The sequence below is a fragment of the Recurvomyces mirabilis genome (genome assembly GCF_035927965.1).
Source record: "Recurvomyces mirabilis strain CCFEE 5264 chromosome Unknown scaffold_6, whole genome shotgun sequence".
NCBI classification, from domain to species: Eukaryota; Fungi; Ascomycota; class Dothideomycetes; order Mycosphaerellales; family Teratosphaeriaceae; genus Recurvomyces; species Recurvomyces mirabilis.
Window position 1 is genome coordinate 261,220 of NW_027041940.1, and position 18,434 is coordinate 279,653.

Below are 18,434 nucleotides of genomic sequence, written 5' to 3' on the forward strand. Positions count from 1 at the left end.
CAGCCGGGCGTTGGTATTCACTCGGGCGTCCGGTGTCGAGCTAGAATTGTAGCATGGTCCAGCCAGATCTGCCTCTCATCAAGCATGTCGCTAGCTCCAAAAGTCCTCATACAGGCAAATCCTTGTGTGCTCGTTCGTTCGCTCCGGCCTTGTCTCCAGCCACCTGTAGAGCCCGAGCCAGATATGGTCCAACAACGGGAATGTTATACGCGAAACCCGCGATCGTCTTGAAGAACCTATGACATCTTCATTAGCCCACATATCCACTACCACCCACCTCCCCCACCAACCCAGCTCGCCCGTGGCAATGAAGGCAGATACGTACTCCCCAAACAACACAAAAATCCCATAACTCTCCACCGCAAACCCGACAAACGTCCACTTGATCAAAATGAGCAAGATCCCAGCCCAGAAGGCCAAACTCCCCCTCCATTTCTGTTTCCGGGCGAAGAAGGCAAAGGTTCGAGTGGGGCCGAGGAGCAGCGTGACGCCGATTAGGAAAAGGATGTTGCCCATGGCTAGCAGGGCGCGGTCGAAGAAGAGGATGAGGCCGAAGAGGAGGAAGAAGAAACCTGAGTGGGCTGTGTTAGTGGTGAGAGGGAGGGAGGGAGGGGTGGTGAGGGATACCTACCGCCGGTGCAGAAGCCCACGCCGAATTCTGTTGTAGAAGTGTCAGTGTCAGTGTCAGTCCTGCTCTGTTCATGGTGAGAAAGCTATATGTGGTGGGCTGCGCATACTCTGCGAATCGGAGAGCCAGTATGTAGGCATGATGGGCAATGAATATGTCTACAGAAAGACGTGGTATGTAGGGCAATCTCTAGGTTTGTATATCGTAGGCTCAAGCCAGTTTGCGACTGGGATTATTATTGGGGAGACGTGTCGCGCGTTGGAAAGGTGCTGCAGGGTCCAGCTGTTCTCGATTGGGAAAGTGTGATATATGAGGGGAGTATATGATGAACATTTGTTGCAACGTCACCATCTTGGAGGTGCAATGATCAGACGAAGAAGTGACCATATGGATATGATCGGGAGTTTCTTGGTAGAGTCGGTGGCTCATAATATTTGTACAAACGGTCTAATTTTAGTGGTACACATCTTTACCAGTACACGCACTTCATTTCTAGCCTTCTCCTTCTGCAGACTGAAATGCGCCAGAGAGCATCGCTCCCGTCACGTCTTCGGCGTTGACAGAGCGGAGAGCTTCTCGGATGCTAAACACCTCTCCCCTTGTCAGTCCTTGCCCCATAAAAATAATGTCGCTCAGATGCACGGAAACGCCACGCTATGCCAAAGCCACAAATATATACACCCATCTCGCCTCGCCCAGTAGTACGGTCAGCTCGGCGGTGGTGACTGCTCTCCTGTCGACTGCTGCTGCGACTGCTGATGCCTCAGTCTCTGTGCCTACACCGCAGAAAAAGTCATCGTCAGCACACGTACCCTCAACATCACACACTTATTCATCTTCATCATCGATCCCGATACAATTTCGGCCTCCAGCCCTCCCTCACCTCCTCTTCCCTCTCCGCCGCCTCTCGCGCCTCACGTACCTCCAATTCTATTCTCTCCCGTGCCCGCAGCACTTTACTCTGCAGATAAAACGAACCCCCTTTCTTCGGATCGTTCATGTCGAATAAGCGTTTGAATTGCTCGTGTGTTCTTTCCAGGTTCTGTTGGCCGCCTTTGGGTGGGGCGACGTTGAGGATTTGGCAGGCTTCGGAGAGGGTGAGGCCGGAGGAGGAGAGGGTGTTGGCTCCTGTTGCGCCTTGGTTTGCTGCGGCGTATTTCTGGTTTGGTGTGTTAGGACTGTATTATGATCTCGGGGAAAGGGCTGTTTGTTTTTATGCGCACCTGTGATGCAGACGCCTGCTTGTATGCTTCTGCGAATGCTCGTCCGAATACTCTTGCGCCGGTGAAGACTACTTGTGATATTATCCGGTGCGCCTGACATCGTATTAGCGAATAGCCCCATCATATCCTGTTGTGAAGCATCGAAATTCAAGCTCCTCACTAACCATAATGTGTGATGAACAGCAACGACCTCAAACCATCGCCGTCAAATGTTCATCAATCTTCATCTCTCGGGAGTCGCCCGGCATCCCAGAGGCCGATCTCGTCCAAGCGTCTTCACATGCGCGCCACATGCGCACCGCGGTCAAAGTCACGCTATTACGCACAGCAAAGCATGACCTGATCTGTTTTACCTTCCTCCGCGCAACCATCAGACATGCAATACACAGCCCGCACCTCGATTGTCACGCGTGACTCTGGCAAGCATCGCACAATCAGGCAGGAGCGTCCCTTGAGCAGATGCCAGCCTTTACTACCGTGTCTGGGAGAAGTGTTTGATGGCAGCATTTGGTATGTACTGCATGGCCTCACTCCACCACATATCTATGCTATCTGTCATATCTGTCTGGCCATGGGCTTGCGCAAGAATCTACGGAAGCTAATGTGCAAGCGTCCCGCAGATACACCCTGGATCGACTTGATGACATCGACGCACTCGAGAAACACCAGTCGAGACGATGGCGGAGATGAGGAGTCTGGTGCTCCGCCTACCGTAGCCGCTTTCTCGCCGAACCAGCAGACGGCGACGAAGAGGGGGAGGGCTTCGGTCCTGATACACCAGAAGAGCCCATTGCTGGTTGCCACTCCACCGCAGGTCACGCGTGCCTTGGCGTACAGTCATCCTTTCATATTGCCTCTTAACCATCTCGCTGGTCTGCTATCGTGGACAACGGGCGATCCGTGGGAAAGCTTCCTGTTACTATCTGCTTTCTGGTTCGTCACGCTCTATGGTGACATTGTGGTACGATGGGCTGGCCCGCTGGTCGTGATCACGGCACTGGTACTGGGCATGTACTCTCGCCGCTACAGTCCGCTTTCGAGCACAGTATGGAGCGACAAGTCTGCCAAACGAAAGCGAGCAGAGTCCGAGGCTAGAAAGAGCCTGGATGAGATTCTGGATACGCTGCAGACGTTCACGGCACGATGTGATGTACTTTTGGATCCTTTCCTCAGGCTGACTGAGTTCCTAAGTACACAGTCGACTGCGACGTCCGCGACTACCAGACCAGCACTCACTTCGCTCTTCATCCGCATTCTAGCATTTACGCCGATATGGGCCGTTTTGACATTGCCACCTTGGCATATCCTGACTACGAAACGAGTAGTGCTTGTCATTGGCACTCTAGGCTTATCTTGGCACAGTCGTCCAACTCGAGTCACTCGAACTCTGCTTTGGCGGAGTCGGACAGTGCGACAAATCGCATCACTGTTGACTGGCCTAGACTTCCCAGCTTATGTACCTGTCGCGAAAGCTCCAAAGCTGCCGCCGAGGGACAAGGATATCAAGGCTTCTGCGCTGAGTGTGTCAAACAACGCAAAGCCGGGTGTACGCTTCACTTTCACTATCTACGAGAATCAACGCCGTTGGCTTGGTCTCGGCTGGACAGCATCGCTTCTGGCATACGAACGACAGGCGTGGTCCGATGAGCATTTGAACGATTGCGCGGAGCCAGACCACTTTGATTTGCCTGATACGGATCATGCTACGACGAAGTGGCGATGGACTCCGGGAAGCGAATGGCGGGTCGAAGGGGCGACGGTGACCAAGGAGAAATCGGCGAAGCGCATCGGTGGAGGCGGCGGAGGCGATGAGAGTGGATGGACGTACTTTGATAATAAATGGCAGCTTCCTTCCAAAGTTGATGGGTGGGATAGGTATACACGGCGACGGAAGTGGATTCGGGACGCTGAACTGGTTGAGAGCACCGCCGATGATAATGACGATGGCACTGCCCTCGCACCGTCTGCATCAGAGACCGCGAATGAGAGCATGTCGCTTAATGAAGGCGACTCTAGCAGTATCGACGGCACCGCGAAACGAAAAGGCTGGTTTGGGAACAAGAAGCCCAGACGCGCTACCGTCGACAAATCCGATGCGGCTTCTGGGAAGGCTATTAGTGCGGAGTCGACGCGATCGCGGGATAGTCCTGAGGAGGATGTGCATACGCCTTTGCCGTATCGGCATATGGAGTGGGATCGGAGTATTGGGGAGGGTGTCTATGAGGGATTGTCGTAGGCTGAGATTTAGGATTAGATTTAGCGTGGCGTTGGAGGCCTTGAACTATCTGTACACAGGGTCAAGGCGCGATTAGCCTCTCGAAGAAGATCCTGTCGTGACAATACCAAGCTGTCCCTGGTCGATAGTCGCCATTGTTTAAAAGGCTTCATGCGTCGCTCTTCGTGCCGTTGTGACGACGGCCGACATCGGCTTGACTCCAGACGACACCGTATATCTATCTCCAATCACAGCACGGGGCCACTTGATACATCGACACAGTCTAGGACATGAGCACCTTGACTAGACCATTCAAGTGGTTCTACGAAGAATTCGGTCTAGTATCCATCCACGAAACCGGCAGAAATGCGTAAGTCCCACGCCAAAAAAAGAACGAACTTGCGTGCCTGCCCAAAACCCTCGCATCGTGAAAGCTGATCAGCAAACTTTAACACAGATACCTCATCATCCTGGCCCGCGCCTGCCGCATGTTCGCCTACGGCACCAACAGCCTCATCCTCGCCCTGTTCTTCGCCGAACTCAAATTCTCGGACTACAAAATCGGCCTCTTCATGACCCTCACCCTCCTCGGCGACGTCGTCCTCGGGCTCGGCCTCACCCTCATCGCGGACCGATTCGGACGACGCAGAATCCTCTTCGGAGGCTCCTTCCTTATGGTCTTGAGCGGAGCGGCGTTCGCCATCTTTGAGAATTTCTGGATCTTGCTTTTCGCCGCTGTGGTGGGGGTGGTTAGTGCGACGGGGGGGGACTTTGGTCCGTTTAGGGCGATTGAGGAGTCGATTCTTTCGCAGTTGACTATGCCCGGGACGAGGGCGGATGTGTTGGCTTGGTATGTTACGTTGTCTACTGTGGGGTCGGCGGTGGGCAGTGAGGCTTCGGGGAGGATTGTGAATGCTTTGTTGGAGCGAGAGGGGTGGGGGCTTGTGGATGCTTATCATGCGCTATTTTGGCTGTTTACGGCGATGGGGATTGTTAATGCGGTGTTGGTGCTGCCGTTGACTGAGGCTTGCGAGCTGCAGAAGGAAGAACAGGCATATGTGCAGGTGGCGCAAGACGAAAGGGGTAGTATGGAACTGGAACAGGGACCGCGAGATCAGACTACCCAGCAGCCAGCGGATCTGCAGACAGCTGAGATGTCCGGATCATGGTGGAAGAAGCTGACTAGCTCTTTCTCCAACATCTCTCCCTCCACTCGGTCGGTCATGTACAAGCTCTGGACGTTACTGGCTGTGGACTCTATTGCCGATGGTATGGTTCCATACTCCCTGACGAACTACTATATCGACCAGATGTTCCACCCTTCCTTGGCCTTACTAGGCGACGTCACGTCAGCAGCATACTTTCTCGGAGCAATATCAGCAGTATTCGCCGGTCCACTCGCACGCAAAATTGGCCTCATCAACACGATGGTTTTTACACACATTCCATCCTCGGCTGCGGTATTGATGTTTGGCTTGCCGAACAATCTCGTCATGGTTGTGATACTTCTGCTTATTCGAGCAGGATTGAACAATATGGATCAAGCTCCACGCTCCGCCTTCATAGTGGCAGTTGTGAAAAGCGAGGAGCGGACCGCGGTGATGGGGATTACGAACCTGTTACGGACGCTCGCTGCCATGACCGGACCGTCTATAACTGGATTCTTGGCCGGGAGCAACAAGTTCTGGGTCGCTTTCTTGGTCGCTGGTGCGTTCCGTCTAGCATATGATCTCGGGTTGTGGGTCATGTTCAGGAACCTGGAACTGTATAAGAATGAAAAGCCAATCGTTCAGTCGAACGGTGTTGCGCGGGCTGTGAGTCGAAGGTTGAGTGATGAGGAGATGACGGAGCTTGATCGATTACCGACGCCTCTGTCAGTAGCTAGCTAAGACTCTCTGGACGATTCAGACTCGTCGAATAAGAAATAAAGTAGACTAAGCATAAATGTATAGGCACATTGACTCCATTATGTTGACAGCGATGATCCATCAAGTCAATCATCTCTTCCGCCGAGACGGTGGAGTCGCCCATATGAAGATCATTGATGCTTGCAGGACCGCTTGCTATCGTTATTGATGCTTACCATGTTATTTTATTATGCTGAGAGTGGCTTAGAATAGTCAGCTGAGCCTACGTCACGACACGTGCTTCGCCTGCACGCGACCAGGCCAGATGGAGCGGTCGCCACTAATATTTCTGCAGGGTCCAGCAGTCTACCAAAGTCCAGATTGTGGGTTTGAAACGGGAGTGGCATTGCACCATTACAGTATTAGCAAGCACGCCTCTGGAGTGTGTTATCGTCATCGTGTGGTTTCAAAGGCAATCCGTGTGCTAGCTTGTAGCCTCTCCTAAACTAGCATCTGACTGCCCTACCAGAAGCATGCGTAGCTGCTGAGCAATAACTCTCCCTTTCCTCTTTGTTCGAATATAGGAGCAGACCTCCAGCTACGTCATCTGGGAGAATTCGACCTGCCTTCTCGTACCAGGGGCCGCCGTCTAACTACTGTTGCTTCGCCCTCAGAGAAGGAAAGACAGCGGACCTGTGGCCGACAGTGCTGAGCCGCAAGTCAATGACACGGAAGGAAGTGGCGCTCTTGTGATCGTTATGGCTGCTGACTGAGCCGCTCGAGTCTACACTTCAACATGGTCCCTTTAGTGAAGTCACCAGCCTTTATACCAACCACCACTCAATATCCACCGCCCAACATGACTGAGACGGCAACCTCGCCGCATCCGCATCCTTTTGCTCGACCTGCGAAGACGCCATCTGCAGCCGCCACGTTGCCCCCCTCCTACTTCTCCACTCCACGACTGAGCACCCCCCCTCAACCCGCCCCAACCAACGCGAAGTCGCCCAGTCCAAACTACTTTGGCTTCCAGGCGCACGACAGCAGCACTCACCATGCCGACTCCCTGCAACATGCCAAACAGAACTGGAGTCCACCATCTTCTGCAGTCCGATCCATCGCTGCTGCATCGCCGTCTGTGGTACCCATAGATCAGAATCTGGAGTATGATGACTTCAGGAGACAGTCAGAGGGCAAGGCCTTCAATCTAGGAGGGCTGAGTGGCAACTTCAAGGTGAACGCGCCGCCACGCACCAAAGTAGGCAGGACACAGAGCAAGCCGGAGAAGGAGGCCCCGAAATCACCTGGCCACAAGCCACGGGATGTGCCCACCCACCGCATACCTTCCAAGGAATCGCTCGACCCATCATCCGCCGAGTTGGCCCGATCACCGAAGCGAGTGCTGTCGCCTGGTTCTGCTGCACTGGTGGAGCCAGTGCGTAGAGGATCGCCTGCACACTTCAAGGCGAGCGACGAGGACGAGCCGTCGAATGCTGCCCGCTTCAAGCTACCGCTGGACAACATGAAGAACATACCTGGCTTTGCTCACCCACCACATCGAGCAGAGACTGCCCCTACCGGTAATGTTGACGAGAGCGAGGCAGACTTGATGATGACGCCACAACGTCTGGTCACGCTACTGGAGACTAGGTCGGAAGACATACTTATCTTGGATCTTCGCGTTTCAACACAGTATGCAACTTCACACGTCTCCACTGCCCTCAACCTCTGCATACCCACAACATTACTCAAGCGAACCTCGTACAACGCTCAGAAACTGGCCGAGACATTCCAGGAGGGTCCACAGCGGACGAAGTTCGAACATTGGCGCACCAGCAAGTACGTTGTCGTGTATGATGCATCGTCGGCACAACTCAAAGACGCGCAGATGTGCATCAACATCATCAAGAAGTTTGAAGGTGAGGGTTACAAGGGCACGCTTCGTATCTTGAAAGGCGGATTCGCGGGTTTCAGCCGAACTTTCCCGCGAGACGTCGAGTCTGCAGCCAGTGGTCCTTTCGGCCCACAACTGGGTGGCGACCCTGAGCGACCTGGTGTGGCCCCGGTAATCGGAGGCTGCCCGATGCCATTGACAGACAAGCCTGCGAACCCCTTCTTTGGTAACATTCGTCAAAACATGGACTTGATAGGCGGTGTAGGTCAGATCGCGTTGAAGCGCCCGACCACGGCAACGAATGCTGTAGAGGACAGGCAGTATCCAGGCTGGCTGCGTAATGCAGCCGAAGAGCACGACCAAGGCAAAAGGGTGTCCACCAGGTTCGAGGCTATTGAGCGAAGAGAAAAGAAGCGGATGGAGGATGCCCTGTCCGGGCAGGTCTCCTACGGTTCGCCCACGCCACCTGGTGGGCCAAAGACTCCACTGGAGCGCAAGCTGGCGATTGCTGGGATCGAGAAGGGAGCCAAGAATAGGTATAACAATATTTGGCCTTTTGAGCATTCGCGGGTGAAGCTTGCTGGTCTGCCCAAGTCGGATTGTGATTACTTCAATGCCAATTATATCAAGGCAGCGTGGAGCAACAAACGGTATATCTCGACGCAGGCGCCGATACCCGCGACTTTTGGCGTAAGTTCACAACAAGACCTCTCAATCCCGATACAGGTTACTAACATTCGCGCAGGACTTCTGGAACGTCATCTGGCAACAAGATATCCGAGTCGTCGTCATGCTAACAGCAGAGAAAGAAGGCGCACAAGTCAAAGCACACAACTACTGGAGCGAGAAGCGCTACGGTCCACTGCACCTGGAGTTCTTAAGTGAGAAGCGTGCCTCTCTCGAGCCGGCTAGGATCCACAACGCTCAGAAGAAGAGACCACAGCCTCCAAAGCGATCGTCCACCAAATCAAGTCTTCCTGGCATCCCTCTCGCCCCGATCGACTCAAGCCAGGACAAGAACTCGGAACAGCCCTATGTGACTGTGCGTAAGTTCTCGCTCAGCCATGAAAGGTACCCTTTCGAGCCCATGCGGGAAGTGACACAGCTGCAATACTCTTCCTGGCCGGATTTTGGCGCACCAGCCCATCCGGCGCATCTGCTAGGATTGGTGGAGCAAACGGATGCGGTGGTGCGAGCTAGTAATAAGACGCATAATAGTCAAAACCCGGATTCCGACGGAGAGCGGCCGATCATGGTACATTGCAGTGCTGGGTGTGGACGGACGGGGACGTTTTGTACGGTGGATAGTGTGATCGATATGCTCAAGCGACAGCGGATCTCGCAGCGTGAGCGGGCGGGCACAGAGCCGATGGATATCGATGAGAGGACACCTGCTCGCTCATTACCCTCGGACGCCAAAGCAGCAAAGGTCGACAAGAAGAAGGTTGGTCAGCAAGGAGGAGGAGCAGGGGTTGAAGGAGGTTTCTTCTCCTCCCTACTCGACCCCTCGGCTCATCAGGGCGAGAGTATTGATGGCCCCTGGGTGCAAAGCGACGACGTCGATCTCGTGGAGAAGACGGTGGAGGATTTCCGGAGTCAGCGCATTAGTATGGTGCAGAGTCTCCGGCAATTTGTGCTGTGTTATGAGAGCGTTATGGAGTGGCTTGTCCATCAGAGTCCGGTGGGTGAGGAAGTGAAATGAATCGAGGGACTTGATGTGTGAGTGGGTTGGGGAGTGGGGGTAGGGTGTTTGGGTGTGGTTGTTATTACTTGGCGTTATGGATTTGGAGGGTATGGGTATAGGTATACATGAGCCATGAGTGAGAATCCCGAAGACGCCGGGCCGAGTAGGGTTAGCGTGTGCATAGCGTGGTATTCCTGACCCCTTTCTGTCTCGTATTGCCAAATGCAGACCACGGTTGTCGTATTGATTGATAGCAATCATACTTGCCCACTTACCACCATTTGAAGGTCTAGGACCGCACGCTCCTGGCTAATGGCGAGTTGAGTTAACTAGGTGGTGATCCGAAGGGGAAGGTCTCTTCTGGTCCATCAGCGACACGCAGGAACGACTATGCACACCTGGTCTGCACCGTTCACAACCGAATCTTGAACCCTCCCCTCCCAGTGTCCCCCTGTACACTGTGGCCTTCCGGACTAGGCTCTCGGGACCGAAAACCATCAGCAACGAGGATAATCGTAACATGGCAACAGTTTAAAGCGCATCCGTTGACGACAGCAAACAAACGACCTCAATCCTCACCTTATGAGGCCTTCTCCATGCTCAGCACTGGTGGCAGTAGCAGCACTACTCTTCCACACCACTGGCCAAGCAACTCAGCCTCCACAAGAACACAACGACCACCGCGACCACGACCCGGACCTCCTGATCTCCTACGATACCTTCCTAGACACCTACGCCCACTTCCGCCATACCATCATTAACGAACTACAAGCTCTCGACCTCTCCGTCGCGATACCCGCGAACGTCTCCACCCCCGATGGCGTGGTGGAGAGTTCTACCAATCTGCAGGTCGCGATTTCCCAGGGGAAGGAGAACTCGACTATCCATTTCAACTTTACTGCCGCAGGCGATATCATCATTCCCACTCATGCGGGGATGGAGAGTGAGGGTGAGAGCTTGGTGAAAGTTACGCGAGCGTTTACGAGGGCGTTTGTTGGGGTGGTCTTGCCGCAGGTTTTGGGGGATTTGGAGGGGTTAGTGATACCGGGTCAGAAAAATGGGACGGGGGGTTTGTGATAATGTGCCTCGTGAAGGCGATGGTGGTGGGGAGGTTGTGCATGAGGTTTCTGTGTAATATGATTCTACAGAGCAAGCGAAGAGATTGCAAGGCTCTCGCCACCACCACCATAGTTACTGTACAGGGTATCTTACATAGTTGGTCACACGTCCCTCCATCTCTATGCAATCAATCCATCATCTCCTCGCCTGTCCAGTCATCCCCGGCCCACCAACCTCCTTCCACGGGAACCTCAGCTCATCATCCACCCTCATCCAATGCTTCCGCCTCTTCTTCGTCGTCTGATGCTCCACCACCATCTCCCTCGCCTGCTCACGCAGATAGCGCTTGATAAACCTCGGATCCCACAGCTCCGAAGCGATGCCGAGGTCCTTGCAGCAGCGCATCAGGGCGTTGGATTTGCAGCCTTCGGTGGCGGTGGGGATGCCGTCGGGGTCGAAGTATTGTTGTTCGCCGCGCGCGATGGAGATGAGTCTGCAGCATAACGGGTTAGTACTAAGGGTAGAGGGTATCTGGTCGGGTGTCGTTGGTATCTACCTTCCGCCCGCGACCAAACCATACTCCCTCGTCACCACCTTGGCCGTGACGATCGTCTCGCCGCGTGGTGCCAAGCCCCACCCTCCCGGACCGAATGCGCGGTTCAGTATCCTTCTATACTTGATCTCGGGCAGATAGATGATGCCATCGGGCTTCACCTCGATATCATCCGCCTTGATCTCCTGTTGCAGGATATCTGCCTGCTCGGCTGTGAAAGGGGTGGATGACAAGCCATGGTAAGAGCGTGTCCAGTCTATCTGCTTCTCGTCTTCGCCCAGTGTTGGTGGTGGATCCTGAAGGCCGTCGGTCAAGGAGCGTAGGGGTTCGGATTCGGTTGATGAGGTGAGGTTGTGCTGTGTGGTTTCCGTATTCGTCTGTGGTGATCTGGGAGCAGGAGCAGGAGCGACCGGTACCGCTGATCGCGCGGGTGCAGTCGCAGACGGTGATGGCGTCGTTCTGGCAGGAGCGGCTGGCTTGGTCGCTGCAGCTACGGGGCTCTGCTGCCAGCGGCGAGTACTTGAGGCGACATGGCGGCGAGAAGTGTCGATGCCTATGCCTCTTCGGCTAACCCGCTGCTTGGATGGAGATGCAGTAAGGATTGCGATGAGGCTCGCGCCCGCTCGTCGTGTACAACTCATCCTTCTGCAGCAAATAACTCGAGGCTCGCCTCCAAAGGTTTCAAGTCGAGCTTCATGCACGAGGTCCGTGCCATCAACCCCGTGCCGAGGCAGAGAGGTACACCACAGGAAATGTACCTCCTACATAGGAAGGCACGACACTCTCTACACTACTGGTCGTGGAAGTAAATACGTACTGTACATACATTACACGAGTGGAGACTTTACAGCTGTGTGAGAGCAAATCTGCTGGCGCTGGCGCTGCCACCCTTCTCACTTTGCATCCTTCGAGTCCGTCCTCTGCTCGTTTCCTTTTCTCTTCCAACACTGCTTGAAAGCCTCCATCTGTCCGAGTATGTCAGTGCTTCTCCTTACCATATACGTTCCGCTGAGACAGAGGTAGGTCATCGCAGTCAGGACCGACAATTCCTTTCTTACCTCATCTTTGCAAGCTCTCCAGTCTTTCTTCTCGAAGAAGCAGTCGTTCAGGCTAGTGTTCTCGTCTGGAGTCAGTCCTCCGGTCAGCACTGCCATCATACTGAACAGGGAAGAGAAGCGACGACAGACCTGCACAGCCTGTGCTGAAGATACGCTTGTCCCTGGGAAACAGATCAGTGGGTGGCGACTCAATGATACTGCATTAGGACCGCATACCACTCATCAGGTTCATCATCATCTTCAACGACTTCATCCGGTCGTTTATCCTGCCGCGTGTCTGTCATCCTGGTTGGCACTCGTACGAAGAGTCCATCAAAGCTACAAAGACACCCAGACCCAGAAGTACCGCCATCGAAGCACAGACCCTGCACGTGACACACGCATCGAGGTCAAAATGTCCGTCACAAACAAAAAGCTGAATGTTTTAATGTACGCCGGCACCGGCGCAACCATATCCTCGGTCAAACACACCACCTGGTCCCTCCGCCGCTTACTTGGACCCCATTACGCCGTCCTCACCGTCACCGGCGACCAGATCTTGAACGAGCCCTGGTCCGCCACCTGCGCTTTGCTCGTCTTTCCCGGCGGAGCAGATTTGGGATACTGTCGTACGCTCAACGGTGAAGGTAATCGGCGTATAATGCAATATGTCCAGCTTGGTGGGAAATATTTGGGTCTGTGTGCGGGGGGTTATTATGGGTGTGCGAGGTGTGAGTTTGAGGTTGGGAGGAAGGGGATGGAGGTTGTTGGGTCGAGGGAGCTAGGTTTCTATCCTGGGACGTGTAGGGGGTTGGCGTTTGAGGGCTTTGTCTATCATTCTGAGGCTGGGACCAGGGCTGCGGAAATTTCGGTGAACGGTGCTGCGTTTGGGAGCGAGGCAGTGCCGGGACGTTTGAAGGTGTATTACAATGGTGGAGGCGTATTCGTCCATGCTGAAAAGTACAAGAATCAAGGGGTCGAGGTGTTGGCGAGCTATGCGGAGGATCTTGCTGTTGAGTCTGGGGAAGGGAAAGCTGCGGTGGTGTATTGTAAGGTTGGTGAGGGTGGTGTGATATTGACTGGTCCACATCCTGAGTATCAGTCTTCGTATCCTCTTCAGGCTCGAGCGTTGTACTAACGAGAGATTCAGATTCTCAGGCACGAATCTCAACGCCTCCGAACCATCCGCACACTATGACTATGCAGCGGTTGTGACAGCTTTACGAGAAGACGAGACGAAGCGGACCGACTTCATGAAGGCATGCTTGACCAAGCTGGGGCTGCAAGTCAGCCAAGAGACTGAAGCGGTACCTATCCTCTCCCGTTTACATCTCTCCTCCTCACAGCCCTCGAATGTGTCTGAATTATTAGCATCATGGCATGAGCAAGGTGTTCTGAGCAAGCGAGACGATGGTACCGAGACCATCGAAGGCGAAAACGATCGTTTCATTCTCCATCAAGCAGGACGATGGGATATGAACGACATACAAGAAGCATTACCATCAAATTCGCCAACAAGCCAAGCACAAGCTGACGACAAGCCTCCGGATAGTCTCATCGACTATAACACCATCCCCAAACATCTCGTCGCCCACGAATCCTCCCTCCCTTCCGGTAAAGAAACACCCCACTTCAACCACCATGCCTTCTTCTCCAACCTCTCCTCCTACCACAGCCAACAAAAGGAATCCTCAGGCGACTTCGGGAAAACACTACTCTACGGCGAAGTGGTGACCAGTACCTCCACACTCCTCGAAAAGAACACAACCTGGCTCTCCAACCTCCCCGACGGCTTCACAGCAACCGCCACAACCCAAGTCGCCGGCCGCGGCCGCGGAACAAACGTGTGGGTTTCCCCGCCCGGGAGTCTGATGTTCTCTACCGTACTACGCCACTCTCTCAGTCTATCCACGAAGGCGCCGGTGGTGTTCGTACAGTACATCATCGCCATGGCCATCGTGGCCGGAATCCAGGGTTACGAGAAAGGAGGATATAACCGTATCCCCGTGAGGCTGAAATGGCCGAATGATATCTATGCCCTTGACCCCACGGTGCCGGAGAAGGATGAGAAGAAGTACGTCAAGATCGGCGGCATACTAGTCAACTCCTCCTACGCCGGAGGCGACTACACCCTCGTCTGCGGCATCGGCCTTAACGTCTCCAACCCCTCGCCCACCACCTCCCTCTCCCTGCTCGCCCAAAAACTCAACCTTCCGCCCTTCACGCTAGAGAGACTTCTCGCCTCCATCCTCGCCAATTTCGAAGGTTTATATACCCGTTTCTGCCGCACGGGCTGGGATAAGGAGTTTCAGGGTTTGTACTATGGGGCTTGGTTGCATACAGATCAGATTGTGGTGTTGGAGACGGAGGGGGGAGCGAGGGCGAGGATTAAGGGTATTACGAGTGATTGGGGACTTTTGGTTGCCGAGGAGGTGGTGGGGGAGGAGGGAAGGGTGACAGGGAAGAGGTTTGCTTTGCAGAGTGACAGTAATAGTTTTGATTTTTTCCGGGGGTTGTTGAGGAGGAAGATGTGAGTGGTGTGCGGGATGGGTGGGCGTGGTTGGCTGATGGGTAGGGGTTGGTTGTTGGGGAGCTCGTAGTTGTGCTGGAGGTGTGAGGTGGGGTGGATGGTGGGAGAGGCTTGCTTGCGACGGTCAAGCGACACTTGCCGAGGGAAAGGATTTCGACAATGCTTGATCTGGATGTGCGTGCTGAGTCTAAGCTTGCAGCCCGTCTGCTTGATTACAGCAGCCTCAGTCGGTCTCGAGAGGATGTGGATCGAGTCAGGTGAACCTCACGACCATACGGCTGGTGAAGCAAGTGGTGGCAATAACACTCAGTGATAGGCAAAGGGTGTACTGGCCCTGTCTCGCACCGATCTATCTTGAATGAAGAAAAGGGGGGCCTCATAATGTCGACCGGCGTTCGCGATGGTTGTTGCAGACACACCGTGGTGCCGGTCTCGTAAATCTTGTTCGATGACAATACGGTATCCGGATGTGCCAAGACACCACGCCCTAGAAAAGCCTCATCCGACTCGGCCGGCTGACCCAAGAGCAAGCATAAGCGGAAGGAGCAGGCCGTGTAGTTGCTACAGGCACGCAGGGTTGACTTCATCTTACGCTAGGCTCAATTACTGTCCATCTTGCTTACCATGCACTATGGGCTACGGGGAGAGTACATGTGCATATCTCAGCGAGAAGCGAATGCAGGAACGCAGCAAAACATGCCGTACACCTTTCACGGTCTAGTCTCCCTCGGGGGAACATTCTCGTCGCGTGGCTGTATGCTTACGAAGTCTATCCGATGCCTGCGAGCGTTCTGCCGAAGTTCCGGGCCTCGATATGCCACCGTGCTTGAGCCTTCCGGCTGTGCAAGAGGGAGTGCTGATTCTGTTGATCGACGCTGAGTGTAGGACGCGGTCGCCAGGTTCCGAGTCAAGGCCACTCTTGTGTTTCGAGGCACTTTGTGGGACCGAGAGAACACGATGTGGGATTACAAGCATCCTCCCCATGAACAATAGATAGTCTGGATGGATATACCTTCCTCTGTGTTCCCGTATACTACGGGAGCGTTGGGACCAGACAGCCCAACTTCAAGCAAAGGAGATCAGATGTCCATACGAGTCTCGATCAGCTCAGGAACGATCCTCAGCCAGCGCCGTCTCCCTCGAGCATACCGATGACGATGTCCTCGGACGTCCATCCGCTCATCGACGACGTTGCTTCCTGTGGTCGTATACAGGTATAGCAGGCACCTTGACTGCTCTGTACTGCTCCGCCACTGCCGCCCATCATTCGAGTTTGTACAGCGCAGGAACGATCGAGTCAGTGCAAGGCAGTTACACCGCATCGCTGCCGCACATTTATAGAGATTAAAGCATAATATGACCCAAGATGTCGGTGTCCAAACCCACTCCACCATCAAAGTGAGTCATAGCGCAAAGTCTACGACGTTGCGTAAGGTCGCTCCTGTCCCAGTGGCGTGGGCGGTCACCACGTTCTCGGCACGAATCCGCCCATCCCGACCTGTAGATCTCTAACATCACCGCTCGTCCAGGTCCTGGCCGATCGAGATTGTCTTGAGGATCCATTTGATTCCGACCCAGGGCCAGCAGGCAGTCCGAGGCATGTCTCCAGCTGCGCCTTCAGCCTTCCTAATCGAGCCCTGTAGCTCGGATCCTGTCCAGAAAGTAGGGCTGAGCTAGCCTCTTTGGCTCGTATATCAGACCGTCAGGAAGTCGGACGCTGGGGCCTCACCTACCCTGCTTCTTTCGTATCTGGTGACGACGGAGGAGACTCCCGAGCTCTGAGTGTCAATCAACTCTATCATCACATCTGAGTCCTGGCCACGGCCTCGTGCGTTAGACTGCGGCGTAGCCGACGTAGTGCTGGACGCTAGGCTATTCGGTCAGTGGATCTACAATGACACCAGATGCGGTCCATCGCCATCAAAGACCAACATTCTGCTGCTCTGGGATAGCTTAGGGTGCTTTTTGAAGGGTCAATCCTGCGGTATGTCGTGAAGGCCGTGTCGGCACTCGTTTGTCATCTAGCGAGCATAGCACACGCAATGATGCAGAATGCTTCGGCGCGCGCGGCGGGAAGGATTTCAGCACGTACAGTAGCCCTAAAACTCCACCAGCTTGCTAGGGTGCAGCCGCGGTGAATGTGTAAGCGGATGGCTCTTCTTGAAGCGCTCATTAGTCGAGCAAGCGAAGCCTCGATTATCAGTCAACCACCGCTACCATACGTAGCGTCGCAGCTGAACATAGGCCATTCTCGCGCAGAACCTGTCGCTATTCATGACGGTCCATGTGGGCACTGCAGCTCTGAGAAGCGGTCTCCGCTAGATTGCACGGTCGAACGTAAACGAAGCATGGATGAACTATGTTGGCCATCCTAGGTGTTGGTAGTCTCCTTTGTCAATCCCCAGCCGCATTTGCTCTATGACTACTAATAGAAGTGAAGAGTGCCTCAGATCTTGTGCGAGTTGGCATAGATACCGACAGCTATTGACCCAACACCTCATAACAGACAACCTCACCAACAGAATGCTCCAATTTGTCCACCAGAGCGGTGCTGAGGCCGGCAAGGACGATGAAACTCGGCGCAAGGTCCGTTCACAAGCAATGCGAGATTTTCGTCGCCGTCAGCGGGAAGAGCGCGAGGCTGGTAAGCAGAGGTAGGGCATATCGTAAAGGCCTACCACATTGCTGACCATCCCTCTCCAGTAACCAACATCGGTCGAGCCAAAGTGAGCAAGTCACAACGACAGTCAAGGTCGCCACAGGCTCGCCCTTGCGCCACCTCCGATCGATCAAGAGCTGCTTCCCTGCAGAGCGACTCGACTCGTAGTGAGAGGTCACAGTCTGCAACCTTCGAGTGGAAGTCAACAGACGAGTTCTTAGCCGTCCCTACTAGCCGCACGCCTTCAATCGCAATCCAGGGCGATTATTCCAGCGATGGCGGCTCACCTGGCTACTATTCAACTCCACGCGAACAGTCACCAGGTCAATACTTCACTCCACCCGAGGTCCCATCCAATTACTACTTCGCTCCCCGAGAACCGTCACCAGCGCCATGCCAAAACATCTACTGGACTCCCGAGCTCCGACAGGAAGAGCTCTATCAGCCATCGAGAAGTCCGTCGATCTGGGCTTCCGATGTCGAGGCTGGCCCATACCCACCTCCGGAACAATTAAAGCAGACCATCAACTTTTGCCGAAGCTGTACGACCAGCACTCTCAACCTGTTCATCTGCGATGAGTGTGTTGCATTATGCGAGCAGCAGGCCCCTCCTCATACCTGGGCTCGATGTTAGAATCAGCAATGACATGTCACTTTTCCATTTGAAACTATAATCTGACTTGAGCCACCCGGCCAACACGACCAAGGCCCCCAGTAGTCTGCAGTCGCAAGTCACGTCGCAGCTACGGCTCAAGCTCGCTCCACTGCTACTACTACATCTACCGATGTCCTACAAGTGGTATGTGCTCCATGTGCGCGTCAGGCTCGATATTTGGCTAATGATGCATAGTGTGCTATCATCGATAGAACTTCATCCCGCGTTTGGACATACGGTCAGCTTCGTTATTTGCGAAACAAGACTCTCCTTCGGATTACAGATTAAAGCTATCTGTGGCCTGCTAGATTGCTTTCCCGTGATGGGGGACTTGAGTATAGAACGAGAGACAGTAAGGGAGCAACAAGCATGAATTTGACTCACATCTTGCACGGACACAAAACGGTGAGGTTTGCAGAAGGCCCAGCATTAGTGCTGCGAAGTTGGAAC

The 18,434-nt window shown here is 54.2% G+C and overlaps 8 protein-coding genes across 8 annotated transcripts; 5 read left to right on the top strand and 3 right to left on the bottom strand.

The window, feature by feature from the left end:
• Positions 1–106: 106 nt before the first annotated feature.
• On the bottom strand, positions 107–768 carry GOT1 (Golgi Transport; the record flags this gene model as incomplete). Its single annotated transcript, XM_064835582.1, has 4 exons — positions 107–236; positions 278–572; positions 632–658; positions 738–768. The coding sequence occupies 4 exons, from the start codon at positions 766–768 to the stop codon at positions 107–109; spliced, it is 483 nt and encodes a 160-aa protein (XP_064696632.1).
• A 1,654-nt stretch (positions 769–2,422) lies between these two features.
• Positions 2,423–4,087, top strand: LTS14_002878 (uncharacterized protein; the record flags this gene model as incomplete). The annotated part of the gene is made up of 1 exon (XM_064835583.1): positions 2,423–4,087. The coding sequence occupies one exon, from the start codon at positions 2,423–2,425 to the stop codon at positions 4,085–4,087; it is 1,665 nt and encodes a 554-aa protein (XP_064696633.1).
• Positions 4,088–4,356: 269 nt separating this feature from the next.
• Positions 4,357–5,955, top strand: LTS14_002879 (uncharacterized protein; the record flags this gene model as incomplete). The annotated part of the gene is made up of 2 exons (XM_064835584.1): positions 4,357–4,436; positions 4,524–5,955. The coding sequence occupies 2 exons, from the start codon at positions 4,357–4,359 to the stop codon at positions 5,953–5,955; spliced, it is 1,512 nt and encodes a 503-aa protein (XP_064696634.1).
• A 754-nt stretch (positions 5,956–6,709) lies between these two features.
• LTS14_002880 (uncharacterized protein) lies at positions 6,710–9,509 on the top strand (the record flags this gene model as incomplete). The annotated part of the gene is made up of 2 exons (XM_064835585.1): positions 6,710–8,497; positions 8,553–9,509. 2 exons carry the CDS (start codon positions 6,710–6,712, stop codon positions 9,507–9,509), a joined length of 2,745 nt encoding a protein of 914 aa, XP_064696635.1.
• Positions 9,510–10,745: 1,236 nt separating this feature from the next.
• On the bottom strand, positions 10,746–11,744 carry LTS14_002881 (uncharacterized protein; the record flags this gene model as incomplete). The annotated part of the gene is made up of 2 exons (XM_064835586.1): positions 10,746–11,043; positions 11,107–11,744. The coding sequence occupies 2 exons, from the start codon at positions 11,742–11,744 to the stop codon at positions 10,746–10,748; spliced, it is 936 nt and encodes a 311-aa protein (XP_064696636.1).
• A 252-nt stretch (positions 11,745–11,996) lies between these two features.
• On the bottom strand, positions 11,997–12,260 carry LTS14_002882 (uncharacterized protein; the record flags this gene model as incomplete). Its single annotated transcript, XM_064835587.1, has 2 exons — positions 11,997–12,068; positions 12,162–12,260. 2 exons carry the CDS (start codon positions 12,258–12,260, stop codon positions 11,997–11,999), a joined length of 171 nt encoding a protein of 56 aa, XP_064696637.1.
• A 295-nt stretch (positions 12,261–12,555) lies between these two features.
• Positions 12,556–14,674, top strand: BPL1 (biotin holocarboxylase synthetase; the record flags this gene model as incomplete). Its single annotated transcript, XM_064835588.1, has 2 exons — positions 12,556–13,189; positions 13,299–14,674. The coding sequence occupies 2 exons, from the start codon at positions 12,556–12,558 to the stop codon at positions 14,672–14,674; spliced, it is 2,010 nt and encodes a 669-aa protein (XP_064696638.1).
• A 2,519-nt stretch (positions 14,675–17,193) lies between these two features.
• Positions 17,194–17,963, top strand: LTS14_002884 (uncharacterized protein; the record flags this gene model as incomplete). The annotated part of the gene is made up of 2 exons (XM_064835589.1): positions 17,194–17,314; positions 17,374–17,963. The coding sequence occupies 2 exons, from the start codon at positions 17,194–17,196 to the stop codon at positions 17,961–17,963; spliced, it is 711 nt and encodes a 236-aa protein (XP_064696639.1).
• Between the last annotated feature and the right edge of the window lie 471 nt (positions 17,964–18,434).